Raw genomic sequence first — 16482 nt, 5'->3', positions numbered from 1 at the left:
TTATTGCTTCTGTCCATTCCCCCACACCACAGTGAAGCAATCATGGACCGAGCACTGCCTCCCAGCTTGGAGTAGCTTGGCACTGGAAATCACAGACTCCAAGGGCGAGCATGGGGGAGGGGGAGGCAGCCTGTTGTATCACTTTTAAAAGCAAGAATGCAAATACCACCAAGCTCCCAGCAACCAGTAACCTGGGAATTACTTGGCTAGATTAACAGCCATGTTTGCCTTTACCTGGTCGTAAATGTCACCAGCTTCCCAAAGTGCATAAACCTTTAGTTCATCCGGTGAAACAGCATGAATCTGTGGGGGAAACTAAGAACAGTTTGCACCAGTCAGGGTGGTTGCTTTAATTTTAGTTACAGGCTGTTAAAACAAATAATCTTGAATGAGTGAATGTTGGAAGCTCCAGGAACACTTCAGCAGCCTTATATTGCCCCAATTAAGCCAAAGTCATGTTTGATCGGCACCTTTATTCCCTATTAGTGAAATTCACTCATGCACTAAGGATCCACCCACAATGCCTATGAACTGCTTAAACTTCGTTTTGAGGGTGTAAGTGGGAATTAACTGGCACACAGGACTCGTGCAGGCTCTCTGCCACTGAGGCCAGGGCAGCGGGGGGATTTCACCCTTTGGATGCAACTGCTGAACACTGAAAGAGCGATTCCAGTGCTTGAATGTTAAAGGATATTTCATGGCAACAAAACATTCAGTTCTCTCCTATAAGCAGCAACTGACAGACACATTTGCTTCCAAGCTAAAAGTCTCTCCAAGCTGTTCTCTGCTATTGCACGAAGCAGGATTTCACTCTTTCTAGAAGTTTTTAGGGCTCCTAGGTGCTACAGTAATACATATCTATAAATAAAAAATAAATAGATAGATACAGTAGACAGCTTAGATTAGACAGGTATTCAAATGTCACTCCTGCAGCCCCAAAAGCATGGAAAAACTTTACCCCACACAGGGTGAAGGAAAAACATGGCATTGCTGAAACATCCTTCATCACTGTCCTGTGGGCAGGTTACACAATCCCGCAAGAGCGAGCAGTAAACTGCTTGTGAAGCCAGGCACTTGCTTATTGCAAACTCAGAAAATGAAACACTTCATTTCAAGCACCCATGCAGGGAAACAAGCCTTTGTTTTTTCTCAGCTGCCGTGCCCTTGCGCTGCTCTCCACCTCACAAGTGAGGCAGCAGCCCCCACCTTACCACTCTCATGCCATACAAATGCTTATATGGAAAAATAAAAAAACCCTTTTTTAGCCTCAACATCTTCCCTCAGAGCATGCTCTCACTCTTGACGCTTCCTCCTTTAGGTCACTAAGAATTCATTGCTTGCCAACTGGCCAGACAACCTAATTTTCAAAATCAACCATCGGAGGCGAACAAGCCCATTCAGATCCTCTAACCTATGGCACAGGGACGGTCATTTGTTCCATTCCATTTCTTGTCACACTTAACTGTTAGCTGGTACGAAACATACCTTTTCTCTCACCCCTCACAGGCTTAGATGAGAGCCCTAGATGACTGTGCCAGAAATCCTAGTCGTTACATTCACACTTAATCTGTAATCTTACTGTAAAGAGGAAAACTGTGTTTGGTAGGAGCTACCTGGTGAGATTAGCAGCTCAGAACCCTGCATTGCTCCAATACTGTGAGACACAGCATATACATTTTAACAAACTTTACAATCTCTTGACACTTCAAACATTTCTCTCCTCAACGGAATGCTGGCTAATAAAGGCTGGCCTCCTATGGTATGCATATCCCAGATAAAAGCAGGCACATCAGATTCTCACAGGAAAATGAGTTATGGTCAAGGCCTGTGAGAGGGACACAAGGAAAATCCATGGGACTGTGGAACTTCAAACAGAGGCTCACGCCAAGTGCGAGTGCTGAATATGACTATGCAGCAAAAGTATTTGTTCAAGGCTTCCTTTCTCTTGCCCTAGCCTGTCCTGGACTGTCAGGTTGCCTGGAAGCTTAGGCTAAAGTAAACAATAGCCAATTGCATTCAAGTGCAGGCCTACCCGAGACTCTCTCTCTGGATCCCACCACTAACGACGGAGCATTTCTTTTGGCTTGAAGATGTTACCAAGCATGTGCAAGCAATGTACCTCCGCAATAGGTGCCTAACGGCCTTGTTTGCAGCCAAGTGGTATCTCAGTGGATTCTAGTACAAAAACACAGCAACCATTAGACTAACTTGAACTCTAAATGCATCAGGTCAGAGTCAGTCCTTCATTTCTATGGGAGAGAACAGGTAAAGGCTTTAACCAAGTTTTTAGCAATGCATTTTCTCTGATGTGGCAGCTCGACTGCACTCCTCCTGGAGGGCATTGTTTTCATTACCTCCGTTCATTAGTTTTTAATCACTGGAGCAACTTCGTTTCAGAAAATTAACATGTAATTATTGCATCAAGAGATAAAATGAAAGGTCCTTGCACTGCTAAGAAGGTCTTAGGTTCCAAAGGATTCACCAAGGGAAGCAGCCCAGGCCCAAGAAAGCCCTATGTCAATGGAGTGTTTGGCGAGTATAAACATGCCCTAACTAATCTCAACCCCCTCTGTGAGAGGTAGAGGAAGGGGCTCCTGGTGGAGAGGATTTAAGCTGTTGATTGCAGCAGTGCAGCGACTCTTTATCTAAACAGTGGGATTTGCAACAAGGCTCACAATAAGCCGTGTGCTTTTAGGAACAACCAACGCACTTGCAGCCAACGTTAGACAACAGACACTATGTCTGCTGGGCTGGATGGGCCTAAAAAGCCTCCACATGTCCCTTCAGTATGGAACGTCTGGCTTTGAATCAGGTTCTATATTTAAAGCTTCTTCTGTTACATGTTCCACAGCAGAGAGGCAATTCCTTCTCACCCGTCCAGCTTCCTCAAGAGTTGTGTTTTAAAAAAACAGTATGTTCCCTTCCTTCCCCCGAAGTTTAAGTAATAATATAATGAAGGAATTTATAAAGTTTCAAAACCAACCCAATCTGAAGTGACCCCGCCAGCAGCGGCCTCAGCTAATTAACATTCGCAGTACATGCAGCCACATCACATGGCACATGAAAGAAAGCGAGACCCTGCAACAGCCACAGGAGGAGGCTCCAGGTGGAAAACCAGCCAGGATGGGCAGGGCTGCAGCCAGGATTTAGAAGTCACCGGGCAGAAGGGAGAATAAATCATTTAATTGGGGACTCTCTCTAGCAGCATTTCAAGTCCATTACTTAACTCCCAGCTGCTACACTGTATTCCTACCATGCATGGCCACCATACTATAGTATTCCTACCTCCCTGCAACAGGCCTTGTTCCTTAGCGGAGTCTTAATTCCCCTGTTCTAGTCCTACTTCTGAATTATTTCCTGCTCCCCTCACTCTGTCCTCCTCCTGCACTTTGTCCTGCCTCCTCCTTCAAGCAGCTGTCCCTTCTCTTTTTCTCTCCCCCTAAAGGTTCTCTCCCTAGCTGCAAACTGACCAGGACTGCTACCTGGCTTGTAAACTGGTTTCGCCCTCAGGCTCTCTCTGCATTCACTACAATGGTAGCTCTCTTCCCTCCACTAACTGAGCTATCTTCATGCAGTGCTGCAGGAAGTCCTAGCTCTCAAACATACAAACATTTCCCCGTCTTTACAGCAGCCACAGAAACGCCTGCAAGGAAAGGAAATTTAACAACCAGAGACCAAAGGAATGTGGCACAGGCACAGCATGGGACTCCTGCTATACTTTTCCCAGCCACTTGTTGTATTGCCAGGTGTGTCCTGCGCCCGAGATAACAGAGACCATTGTTCCTTCCACAGCAGCCCTGAGAACTGGGAGCTTGTACAGCCCTGGCTACGGCAAATGGACCTGGGATTTGGATCACTTCAGACTGATTCATGGAATCATGAGGATAACAAGTAGTGAAGCACTGGGGTCCAGTCCATAGGAACCTGTACCTCTGAGTTCCTTTATGCTGACTAGGAGAGCACTGCAGGGGGCCAGCACTCAAGCAAAGATTTTGGGAAGCAGGAAGTCAGCTAGACAAAGCCCCAGTTTCAATGGGCCGAGGTACCGGGGCAGCTGCTCAGAGGGATATCTGCCCCAACCACACAGTGTGGAGGCACTGTGTAGGTCACGGTATGTTTAAAAGCACCCCAGCCACTCAGCACTTGTGCCCTTCCCCACCTGTACAATATAAAAAGGATACTTACAGGCACCAAAATCTGTTTGCAGCCAGTGTCCAATACCATGTCTTGTAACATTTTGTCTGAAATGCCACTAAACAACGTGTGTCCTGGGGGCAGACTGGCTAAGTGAAGATTAAATAACCGTTTAAGCTCACTCAGAGTGAGAACAAACTGTTTCTTAAACGTCGTCATCACAAACGCTTTCAGTTCCTGTGCAACTCGATCCGTGCACCCGCCTGGCAAGTGGCCGTTTAATGAGTCCATGGAGTTCTCCTCCGAATGGATGCCATTGACCATGCCATTGTTCATACTCTCATAGGCGGACGCGTCCATAGGCTCCTCATCGCTCACAGGCTCCTCTTTAATGCGGACGTTGGAAATATCCATCTTGGATGGAGAGTCATTTGCTTTGCCGTCTGCCTTTTGCTTTTGCAACTCTTTCTCCAGCAGCCCATAGTTCTGTTTGACTTTTGCTTTAGCCATATTGACCCTTTGTTCCCCAGAAACCAGAAGTGGGTGAGCTAGTAAGATACAAGAATACAACACTGTTAACAGAGAATCTTGGACATAAATTCTGCAGTATATTTATTAAACAGACCTTAGTGAATTAACAGCACTGAACAGTTTACTCCAGAGATCCAAGACCCCAAACTGATTTCAGACTAGATTTTGTTTTTAAAATAATTGAACAAGCAGAGACCCATTTCAATAACTGCTAGCAAGATACTTAGGGCTTGACTTTTCAGAAGTCTAAAGCCCAGGGCCACAGGAAAACATGCTTGTGCGAGTGCTAAAGCCCTGTGTGAATCAGGAATTGCACGTACAACTGCAGCAACTGCACACACATTACTGCCTGTGCCCCTAGACTCCTGACATCTTTGCAGGAGAAGATTTTTCAGGAGAGGCTGGATGCCGATAGAATCTGTTGCAAGGAGAAAACCAGCTGGAGCAATTGCTATAGCTACCACACAGATATTGCATGCTTGCAAATGGGAGAATGGATGGGAAAGTGATTTGAGTGATCACTAATCAGAGGGTAGGTTGTGAATCCAGCAGACCTTCTCTATTAGGATTTGGTCCATAGCATGAAAGAGATTGAGAACCTCTTTTCTGTAGTGACTACCTGGTCTGGAAATGAGGAGTGCTCTCCCTCCCTAATCCCGCCACCTTTGTACATCCATTCTCAGCAAATGGGGATGTGACGGAGGAATTGCAAGCTTCAGTACCAAGGGAGTAAGATAAAGTACACTATGTTTTATAGTAAACTGCATACACATACTCAGCACATAAGCCATTAGGCCTACTAATTCTTTTCCAACACCTAATCCTTCCCACCAGATAAGATAGAGGGTATTGAAATGTATTCATGTGTCCATTTGTCAGTTCTGCTTGCAGTCTCCGTGGACTCCAAGGTCTGGTTACTAGCCAAGTACTTAGTTCAATCTCCCTGGAATCTCAAGTTTTCACAACCTCTTATGATTACAGAACAGCTGCTTTAAACTTTCACTGGCAACAACAGTGGAGAATTGCCTTGAAAAGAAAAGGCCTTGTACCTCCTTAGACCCCCTCTTAAACTAATAGTTTAATCATCAGTCATGGCAGAACAGAGTAGGGGAACTGCTAACTTCCACTGGTTTATAAACTATGGGGCTATCACAATGGTGAGACTAACTAGAGAGCTGGCTCTGCCCCCTCCCCCAAAATATTTCCTACTCGGAGGACTGCGCTGCCCTTAGCGAGGAAGTTTGTTTGTAGAGTCAGCTCTACTAGCTTTACATTACATGCATGGATTCCTCTGTGCTGGGGAATCCTCAGTTGCCCCTATCGGCAGTTTTAAGGTTGCTTTGTCCCACCCTGGTGGTTTAAGATCACCTTAACGTAGCCCAGAATCTGCCCCACACAATCAAAGGGAAACTGCAGACTCATGCAAAAAAAAAAAAAAAAAAAACCAAACCTCTCTCTCTCTCTCTTTCTCAAACAGTGAAGCACAAAAATTACACTAGAAACACAAACGGGAGAGTAGATTTCATAATGATCTTAACCATTAATATACCTGATTGTCCATCTTGTTTCTTTGGTGTCAAATGTTCCTTTAATAGATTATAGACCTTTTCTAATCTGAAATTAAAAAGAGAAAATACACAAGAGTATTTTTTTTTAGTTTGGCATTCCCACACCCGAACACAGACATTTTGGCTTTAGCCTTTCAAAAATGCCAAAGGAGCTAAAGCATTTGGAGATGGTCAACAGTCCAGTGAAATTGGGAACCATGGAACAGTCCCATCATACAACTGCCCTTTAAAAGGGACAACCTTATGTAGAGGAAATGCAGATCAAAATATTACCATGCTACAATCTATAGTCATGGGATAGCTGGTACTTGTACATCTGTAATTTATAGAGCAAATCATTTACTTGGCCTGAATGCCCATCCACAGCATATTCTGCCTCTGAACCACATCTGGATGCTTTTTAACAAAGTCTTCATCATAAGGGAGTAGAAATTCCCAGCCTTTGTTTATTCTTGCAACAGACATGTGCTCTAAGAAGTCCTTCACATCTTCCGGGCAAAGCTGAAAGAAAGAAAGAGTGTAACGGGTCAGGGAAACCACATCTGCAGACATACAAAACTGGGCTGTGATTTCACCAACTAAGCAGAGTTGGGCTGGATTAAGGTTTGGGTAGGAGACTGCCAAGAAAAGATACTGGCAAATCAACAGGAGACAGTCTTCTCTCTGACTCAGTACCAGGAGGGACCATATGGGACCTAAAGCTAAGCAGTAGTTAAATAGTCCGCGGCACTTTTTGCAAAACTAGGGGAGTTATCCCCAATATCCTGAACAAACTGCACTGTGGATAATTATATTCCACATATCTAAACGTTCTCTGAAGTTTAGACTTCTTGGTTGCTGTTAAAAGCCCAGAGGTAGCTGCATTTCAGCTATCGGTGAAACAACCCTCTATGTACACATCCATCTCCACCACTGGCAAAGTGCACTAGAAAATTTCAGAATGTAAGATTATTAAATCCCTACATAAAATTAACTCATTCTGTCATTTTATTTTGTGTGATTTTTTAAAAAAATCCTTACAGAGCTTTTTCACTTTTAATCCCATTTACTTTACAGATACTAACATGCCTGAGCAGATGATTCAGCGATCAGGTGTCTGAGTTGCTCTTAAGCAATTAAGAACTTCCCTCCCTTGAGGACACTGAATGCTTTGATTCTGTCATTCATTCGCGGTCTCCACTCTGCAATACACATCTGAAGCAACACTGTCCTAGGTTAGCAATAATGGGAATTAGCAGTGAAATGTGTCAGTGCTAAAGTCAGCAGTAAAATGGGTCACCATAGTGTGCGGTGCTAGGAGGAAAGGCAAGCATCAGTGTGAATTAGCCACAAATGCAGCTATTGACAATACCCACTGCTTATCATCCACCTCTGGTTTAGAAAAAATTGTCACTCACTTTTGTGACAGTGGCCACTTCCTTTCGCACAACCCAGCGATCCTGTGTAAACTTCCACATCTGGGGGAAATAAAAGGAGGGAAAAATGACATATTTTAGGAAGCTGCACTACTAAAGAACAGACGCACTGTTGTGACACAGGCATAACCAGAAACCAGGAACCTTTCAAGAATGCAGGGGATGGCAATTCTCGGCCAGGCAAGTGGGTTAACTGGGGCAAATACAGACCTGGCATGGTCTATTCCTGGAGACATTTTTCTTTAGTGATAAGAAAAGGACACAAAACAAAAGGTCTAGAGAAATCCAAGATTTGCCTTGGTGAAGCTGTGGTGAGAATTGCACTTAGATCCTCTGAAATCTAAATTAAACATGGCTTAAAAAACAAACAAACACGACAAAAACCTAACGAACATTGAGGAGGCTCATTGTTATCATTCTGGGACTTTACAGGCATATGCGGGGGTAGAACTTAGGATGTTCTGCTCCAAAACCATGTGTTTTGCCACTTGCCCCAGAGGAAATCTCCATGAGCTGCCACTAATAGTGAAGTTTATATCCTTTTTATAGGCCAACCACTTCAAGACTCCCATCTCCTCCCTTAGTCGCCCTGCACCAATACATTACAGTCAGTTAGATTCCTGCCGCCGCGCCGCCCCCCCCCCCCCCCACATTCAGTTTATGGAGGTTTTAATACATTTTGGAGGGTTGGGGGCAGGAATTTAAAGCCTCATTGCTACCAATTCCTCCCCTCCCCCATTCTCTGCCCTGTCACAGCCTAGGGTGTAAAAAAATCACGAGCAACTGAGCTGGTTCTGTATGTACTTTCACCTTATTCAGCTTCTCTCCCCCCACATACTAATCGACACAGCTGCCCTCAATGCACTAGCACACACTTCTTTAAAACCACAAGCTATCACTGACTCCAGTAAAGGAGACAATTGTGAACATACCCGTCTTGCAACTATTCATAGGTCCAAAACTGCCAGCTTTCCTGCAGGGCGCACACTATTCAACCAGAGTGCTGAGCATGCCACCTCCTCTGGGCCTAGTGTTACTGCTGCTCCACTACTCAGCTAAGTGCCGTGGTCCCCAGAATCCCCCAAACTTCAAATGTGACACTCTCGGGCACTGCCTAATTCCCAGGCCTCCGGTAATAAGAGTTACCCCTGATTCTGGGTCTCCCATATGGCAGCACATTGAGCAGCTTTCAAGAGGTGTCAGAAAGTCAATTTTAATTACCATCCGTTTGGGCTCACACAGAGACTAATCTAACAGCAGCTGACCGCCCAAGAGAGTTAATAATGAAACTAAGCAGAGTGCAAACATCGGGGTGATCGGCTCTAATAGGAAAATGACAGGATCACATGCTCGTATCTGTCCATTAGGGATGGAAGCCACAGAGCGTGGCAAATGTTGAAGTTATTTAGGGATTAGTTCTCCTTAGATTGTTTGTAAAGACAAATACGGTCTCTAGGTAAAAAAGTCTGTTCCCTGCTGGGGTTTAGAGAGAGAGAGAGAGAGAGAGAGTGTGTGTGTGTGTGTGTGTGTGTGAGAGTCTTGTACTCGTAATTTACATTTGCACTTATTGTTCATGAAAGGTGCTAGATCAGCAGCTCTGGGAGCGAAGCCCTTTTACTGAACAGGGGACGCATAGCAAGTACAGTGTGTCCCTAGCATTGCCCTGCAAAGGTCCTTCAATTCTGCCCTAGAGGGACCACCTCTGAGGGTGATAGGCTGTTCAGCCTCCATCAGCCTCTCTGCTGAGCGTGCCATTAAGTGGGTCTGCGTGATGGTGTCTCTGTCATATATTTTAAATGTGATAACTGTTTTTATTAGGTAGATGATCGGACACCTAGATCTGACTGACACCTGTCAACAAATCACATGAATAGCAAGTGACAATCTATATCAATATTTCCATGTTGATTCTCTTAACTCCTTCAACAAAACCTTCAGGAGTAATTTGGAGATTATTTCTTTGGAACAAATGTCAGATTACAGAAGAACAGTACAGTTTAGCAATGATGTGGTTAGTTATGCCAGCTTCATCTTATTTGGGTTTTGGCACAGGAAAACAAACAGAGCAAATCTATACTTACAACAAAATCTCTCCCCCTGCAAAGCACTTCTGCAGGGACTCCACTGTGTGGGCTAGATGTATCTTTTGGATAGAGGACATCACTGTTAATTAAAGGAGGAAATGATTAATTATGATGCATTGCAACTAAATATTATTAGTGAGGATTTTTAACAGAGTATGTGCCCTGAAGCACCCATTCATTGGTCAAAAGACACCTTTTATCCAGTTAAGTTCGCAGGCTTTACACAAATTCCTATGAAGCTAAAGCCCTGTCTGCATCAAGAGAATTCACACTGGTGTGACTACATCATTGCAGTTCACACTAGTGCAAAGAGGGGCTTAGACCAGAGAAGTTTAATCTGGTAACAAACAGAAATAAGCTGCACAGATGTAAACTGTATGCTGGTACAGAACATCTATGTTAGGGGTCTGCCCCAGCTTAGCTACGACAGTGTGAATTTCCTTAATGCACACATGTCCAAAAGTGTGTCATCAAATGCTTTGGGCTACATGGCTTCCCCACACATCCCCAAAGGTAACATGAGCCAAAACATTTATCTACCAGACTTAGTTTATTTTTATTTTAATTTAATACTCAAGGATTTTAAGTGAGAGATGCTATAAATTCCACCAGCTGGGACACTTACCACCCCATCCCATTCGGATTGTGAGACTAATTAAATTACATCCATCATCATAAGTGGTCTCCATCTTTGCTGTCTCCAAAGCCCCAAGGTCACTCCTGATCATGAGTTTCACTCCGCACAGCTGATCAGGGCAAAAGCTGTTTTTCACCCTCACAATAAAAGGCTCTGTTAGGCTAATCTTACACTTCCAACATTTTTTTCTTTTGGAAGATGACGGTATTGTAACAACCACGGACACACATAAAACAGTACTAGCAACTGCTACAACAAACACCCTTGTGCCATCATTCTGGGAGCTTGTATACAGCATTAGCCGGCTGCCAGCATTCCTTTCTGGAGTGACTTAAGGTAGAGTGCATCTGTGTCACTGTACAGGCTATTCATGTAGCAGCTGCAGCCCTAGGTCGTGGGTGGCCAAAGCGCGTGGTCCACAGGCTAATGGCTGCCAATGAATGTGAGTGTGACTAATGTTCACCCTCATCTTTCTTACAGAGATGTGGCCTAAAGATGAGACTGCAATTCCCAGCACGTAATATCCCATGTGGATGAAAAGGATATGGCACTTGAGACCTGCAGCCTCACTGGGATGCCGTACGGCAGTGGTCCCCAACCTTTTCCGTGGGGCGGGCGCCGGACGACTACCTGCCGAGGACCGTGGCCGCCGGACAAGCAACCGCCGAAATGCCGCCGTGAAGTGGCAACGTCAAGCAGCGTCGCTGCCGAAATGCCACCATGAAGCAGCGTCATCAAGAGGCGTCACCGCTGAAATTCGGCGGCATTTCAGCGGTAGTGCTTCTTGACGTTGCTGCTTCTTGGCGGCATTTTGGCGGCTGCTTTTCCGGCGGCCAGCAGGCGGCCGCACATGGATGTCCCAGCGGGCGCCGCGGCGCCCATGGGCACTGCAATTGGGACCCCTGCCCTATTGTATTAAAGATTAAGGTGTCTACAATAGAATCCATTTTATGAACATCAGGTGCACCCAGCAATCTACTCTCGATTTATCAAATGGATAAACGCTTCCCAAGACCAGCTCTCAGTGACAACAGCAATAAACCAGTAATGAATCCTGTGCTGATTAGGGTTACCATATTTAAAAAAAAAAAAAAAAAAAAAAAAGGACACTCCACGGGCCCTGGCCGCCCTTTCCCCAAAGTCCCCGCCCTAACTCCCCCTCCTCCCTCCCAACCACGCAAAAAGGGCTGCCCGAGCGCTACCGCTTCACGGTTTGCCGGGCAGCCCCCAGACCCTGCGCCCCCGGCCGGCGCTTCCCCAGCGCAGCTGGAGCCCGGGAGGGGAAGTGCCCAGCCGGGGGTGCAGGGTCTGGAGGCTGCCAGGCAAACTGTGAAGGAGGTAGCACTCCGGCTTCGGGCAGCCCTCATGCCTCCGGACCCTGCGCCTCCGGCCAGGCACTTCCCCTCCTGGGCTCCGGCTGCTGTGTTCCTCCCCTGACTCTTCGGCTCTGTTTAAGAGCCGAGCTGCCCGAGCGCTCCGGCTTCGGGCAGCCCCCTTGCCTCCGGACCCTGCGCCGCCGGAGCAGAGCAGCTGGAGCCCAGGAGGGGAAGTGCCCAGCCAGCGGCTCGGGGTCCGGAGGCATGGGGGCTGCCTGAAGCCGGTAGCGCTCGGGCAGCTCGGCTCTTAAACAGAGCCGAAGAGTCAAGGGAGGAGCAGAGCAGCCGCGGGAGAGGAAGTGCCCGGCCGGTATTTTTCCGGGACATGTTCGGCTTTTTGGCAATTCCCCCCGGACGGGGGTTTGATTAACAAAAAGCCGGACATGTCCGGGAAAAACCGGACGTATGGTAACCCTAGTGCTGATGGAATAAAGATTTTTATTCCCAAGAACTGAAGTGGCTCAATACACAAAGAAAACAGATCTTATCCCAGTTCGATACAATTTTAGATAGCTCAGCCTCTGCCCTGTGATCATTTAACAACAGTCCTTTGTCTCCTGCACAACAGACTACTGTAACAAGAATTGAATTTAATCAAGTATTTCAGTAACTTGGGTTTTTGAGCACAGACACTGGTCCTTTCAGCTACATTACAGCACGAAAATGTTAGTGAGGATTCTAAGTCATTGTTCTGATCCACTCCTAACAGGAACGTTAACATTTGACGATAACAAAGAACAGAAGGCATACCTTTTTACCACCCAGTTTCCCTGGACTAGCATCGCCACCTGCTGTATACAGCGTAAAACTGCAGTAGAATCGGTCCCAGAACCCAATAAACTCATGAGGTTTGCAAAAGGCATGACCTTCACTAAAGGAAAAGATGAAACACAGTTGTTTAAAGATGCTTTCAATGTTCTATTTAAAGATTCATAGAAGGTCTTCTGTTTTTTTAAAAAAAATGGATACATACATTTTATTTTTTAATATAAAAGACTCCCATCTATTTACACTGAAATCAGAAGTCAAAAATATTTCACAGCTCCCGAAAAATAAAAGCACTTTAGAAAAAGCACTCCATTTCAGTCAGTCTGCATATGCATTGAAAACATGTCAGGGAACGTTGTGTGCAAGTTAATTGGCTTAACTGATCCCAAATTAACACACAGATAAAAGAAACCATCTATACCATTCTATTTTTTGAGAGACATTGAGTCACCTGACAAGACAATAAGACCCAGAGACAAAAACTTTAGCACTTGCTATTGTCAAATCATTACAACTCCAGAAAGATGGGCTAAAGCTATCTCAGGCTACATGCAAGAGGCACGCATTACTGAAAACCTTCCAGGGAAAGGACAACGCCAAAGTGGCTGGTGGCTGCATTAAAATCGGAGCTAAAATTCATGCTTAGTCTCCACTACCCAGCAGTGGATCAACAGAGACAGGTGTGTCCTGGAAGCAACAGGAGTGTGTTAGAGTGGAAGTTATTCCAAGGAGTACTCCTTTGGCTGCACATGCCCAAATTGCAGGTGTCAGCTCTCCAAGCAGTAACGTGTCTATCTTCCCTTCTAGAGGGATGGCGTACTCGATCGGCAGTGAAAGAGATACTATTCAGAGCCTGAGCCTTAGCCCTAGAAACAAAGGGCCACACAGACTCTCAGCCCTGTAGGACGACAGCACAGACACTGCCAGGAAAGGCTACTTATTTGAGGAAAAGGAGGGTACGTCTGAGGTCATGAAAGGACGTGAGGAAGTGGAATGTTTTAAAAATATCACATACCATTCTTCATCAGGATCTTAATCTGATCAGCAAGAGGTAAAGTTCTCAGCTGTGCCATAGAAAGCACATTGCTTGGAGCCACAGGTTTGTCTCTGAAATAAACAAGCAGAACTGTAGCCAATGAAAAACAACATCCAGCCAATGTGAGGTTAGGACATTCCATGCAAACACTTACTTCTCTTCTTCTACATTCGGAGGCATCAGCATCATTAAGTATTCACTAAGGGAAAAGAAAATGTATCAGCCTTAAAATACTTGTATTAGGATTTTCTAGGCTAACGTACAATGATCTCCTGCTTAGTGCAATCTTATTTATGTGAAATCTACAAAGTAAATATTAGCTTCCAAGGCCTTTTTTCCTTTTCAAGGAAATTCAGTGCTGGAGAAATGTATGAAGAATGTAGTTATATACACTGAGAACGTTTGCTTACAACTGTTTACTACGATTTTTAGCGTTTTGCAAGAAATCAAAATCAATAAATTCATTCGGTTACCAGTAACCACTGATAAAGATTTCTACATCACGTTCCTTAAATTTAGTTAAGGTGAGGAAGGATGGTGCAGTCATTGGTGCACTAGACTGAGACTTTGGAGACCATTCCCTGCTCTGCCACACATTTACTGACCTTGGGCAAGTCACTTAGCCTCTCTGAGCATGTCTACACTGTAATTAGACACCCACAACTAGCCTGCGCCAGCTGACTCGGGTTGCGGGTCTCAGGCTAAGGGGCTGTTTAATTGCAGTGTAGATGTTCAGGCTCAGACTGCAGCTCAGTCTTTGGACCCTGCAAGGTGAAAGGGTCCCAGTGCTCATGCTGCTACCCAAGCCCTAGTATCAGAATTAAACAGCCCCTTAGCCCGAGTCAGCTGGCATGGACAAGCCGTGGATTTTTAATTGTAGTGTAGACATGCCCTTTGTGTCTCAGCTCCCCATTTATAAAATGGGGGATAATAGCACTTCCCTACCTCACAGCAGTGTTGTGACAGTAGTACATTAAAGACTCCGAGGCACTCAGGTACTACAGTAAGAACAGGCCAGATTCTCTCCTCTATTCCACCTGTGCAATACTCATCCACTTCAGTGTGACTGAGGACAGAATCTGGCCCTAAGAATTTTTCATAGACAGGACAGTTCAACGAGATGCCAAATTTTAAAAATAACCCACCAACACCGTAAGTGCAAAACACTATGTACTGCTGCTTTCTCACTATTGGGCCTTGCTTACCCCAGATTATAGCAAAACCACATTAATTATTGCAGTCTGGACAGATTCCTGTAACCACCATATAAACTTTTCCCCCATACAGCTACCAAAAAGCAAATTTGAAGCTGAAAAACAGTCACTGTCAAGTACTTTAAGTCTCTACTAAAAATCATAAAATAGATTTTGTAAAACTCATTTATTAATAAAAGTTCTTGACTTTTTTTTTTTTTAATTTAATAGTTTCTGGTTTTGATTTAAACCTTCCCCAGCTGCGTTTGTAATCCTTGCATTATAGGACTGTGTTAGCGCATAAGAACTAGAGTTAAACTGACTTAAAAAAATGGCAATGACTAGTTTCACTCTCTTGCCTGAGTGGAATACAAAAAAATTCCAACCCCCCCCCCCCCCCCCCCCCCACCACAAACTACGGAAAAGAAAAACAAAACAAAACACTTTTTTTTTTTTAATTATTTTTTCTGTTGTAACAACTACTGTTATTAATAATACAGGCCAGACTTTTAAAGAATATATATGACAACCTGACAAATATTTAAAGATTACTGCAATTTGCATAGGATACTAGACCAAAGTTTTTACCTGGGAGATTTAATTAATTCGGTATTCTCTGCCATGCCATGTCCCTGACTGAGTAAATACTGGCGCTCATGTTCGGAACGGCTGTCCTGAGAAAGGTGTGGGAGGAAGAGCAAGACTCACTGCAATGTACAGTAAATGTGCCAAATCTCAGACAGTTTAATTCTTCATTCTCAGGCTCTCCGGCATTATTAAAATCCCATACTCATTGTTCTAACATGCAGCTATTGCACTATGTAAACATCACATCTCGGTAACTGACGCATTACTTTCATACAGCTGCATAGACACTGATACAACATGGGAAAGCTTGAGTTTGTATTATTTTAAAACACTGACACATTTACACTTTTTGTTAGTCGATTACCACTCCTGGCATTAAACTGATTGGATTCCCCTGAGCAACTCCTTATCTAATGCTTTAAGGTGCCCAGCCCACAAGCAAAGGCCTGGGTTTGATCCTCAGACTCAGGCCCCCATGCATGTTGCTGACACTAGAACCTACTGAGGTACGTGAGCATTCAGGCCTCCAGAGCACCCAGAACATACCTACCCTTAAACCATAATAATGCAGATGGACCCAATGCTCTTCAGCTTGTCTCTTCTGCAAGAATTCATAGGACTGAACACGTCGCTGACGGGCTTGTTCGGTCTCTGGTCGGGAGAATCTTACCTGCAAGATTTGATCACTCTTAACTACAGTGCCCCAAACTCTCAAAATGATACAGATTAAAATGGCACAGGGAATTGTCTGCAAAAATGTGTGTGCTATATAAAGAAAATACATTGAATGGCAAAGCCAGGGGTAGACAGCTAGGAACTAGCTGAACTGGAAATGCTCTTTTACAACAGCCCCACCCTTATTATTTCACTTGTTGACTTGATTAAATAGTCAACTTTCCCATTCCCAAGTGGAGGTTTAACTGCTGAGCACCAACTGCGGTTTAAACCCTGTCAGCTCAGTATGGATTGTTATACTCCGTGCACAGTTTCTTGAACTACCAGTAATAAGGAATCTCAGACATACAGTAATTTGCTTGATGTCCTCTTCAGCTTCATCCTGGGACGAATCGCCCGCTGACAAAAAAACAAGCCAGGAAAATGAAATTTAAAATATCATCAAAGATGAAGCAGCCACAAGAGAGTTCATGACTG

General features: G+C 44.7%; 1 protein-coding gene across 1 annotated transcript in view; it reads right to left on the bottom strand.

The window, feature by feature from the left end:
• Nucleotides 1-16482, bottom strand: part of POLR3E (RNA polymerase III subunit E) — a 38368-nt gene that overhangs the window by 4611 nt on the left and 17275 nt on the right. The window contains exons 8-19 of the mRNA XM_054041193.1: nt 16355-16404; nt 15881-16000; nt 15331-15416; nt 13704-13748; nt 13529-13620; nt 12496-12616; nt 9730-9811; nt 7631-7690; nt 6577-6734; nt 6215-6279; nt 4186-4682; nt 235-315 (exon numbers count right to left, since the gene is read on the bottom strand). Coding sequence (XP_053897168.1) covers nt 235-315; nt 4186-4682; nt 6215-6279; nt 6577-6734; nt 7631-7690; nt 9730-9811; nt 12496-12616; nt 13529-13620; nt 13704-13748; nt 15331-15416; nt 15881-16000; nt 16355-16404 — 1457 coding nt within the window. The remainder of the gene's footprint in view (nt 1-234; nt 316-4185; nt 4683-6214; nt 6280-6576; nt 6735-7630; nt 7691-9729; nt 9812-12495; nt 12617-13528; nt 13621-13703; nt 13749-15330; nt 15417-15880; nt 16001-16354; nt 16405-16482) is intronic.

Source organism: Malaclemys terrapin, chromosome 10 (genome assembly GCF_027887155.1).
Source record: "Malaclemys terrapin pileata isolate rMalTer1 chromosome 10, rMalTer1.hap1, whole genome shotgun sequence".
Lineage (NCBI taxonomy): Eukaryota > Metazoa > Chordata > Testudines > Emydidae > Malaclemys > Malaclemys terrapin.
This window is presented reverse-complemented; position numbering and strand designations above follow the sequence as displayed.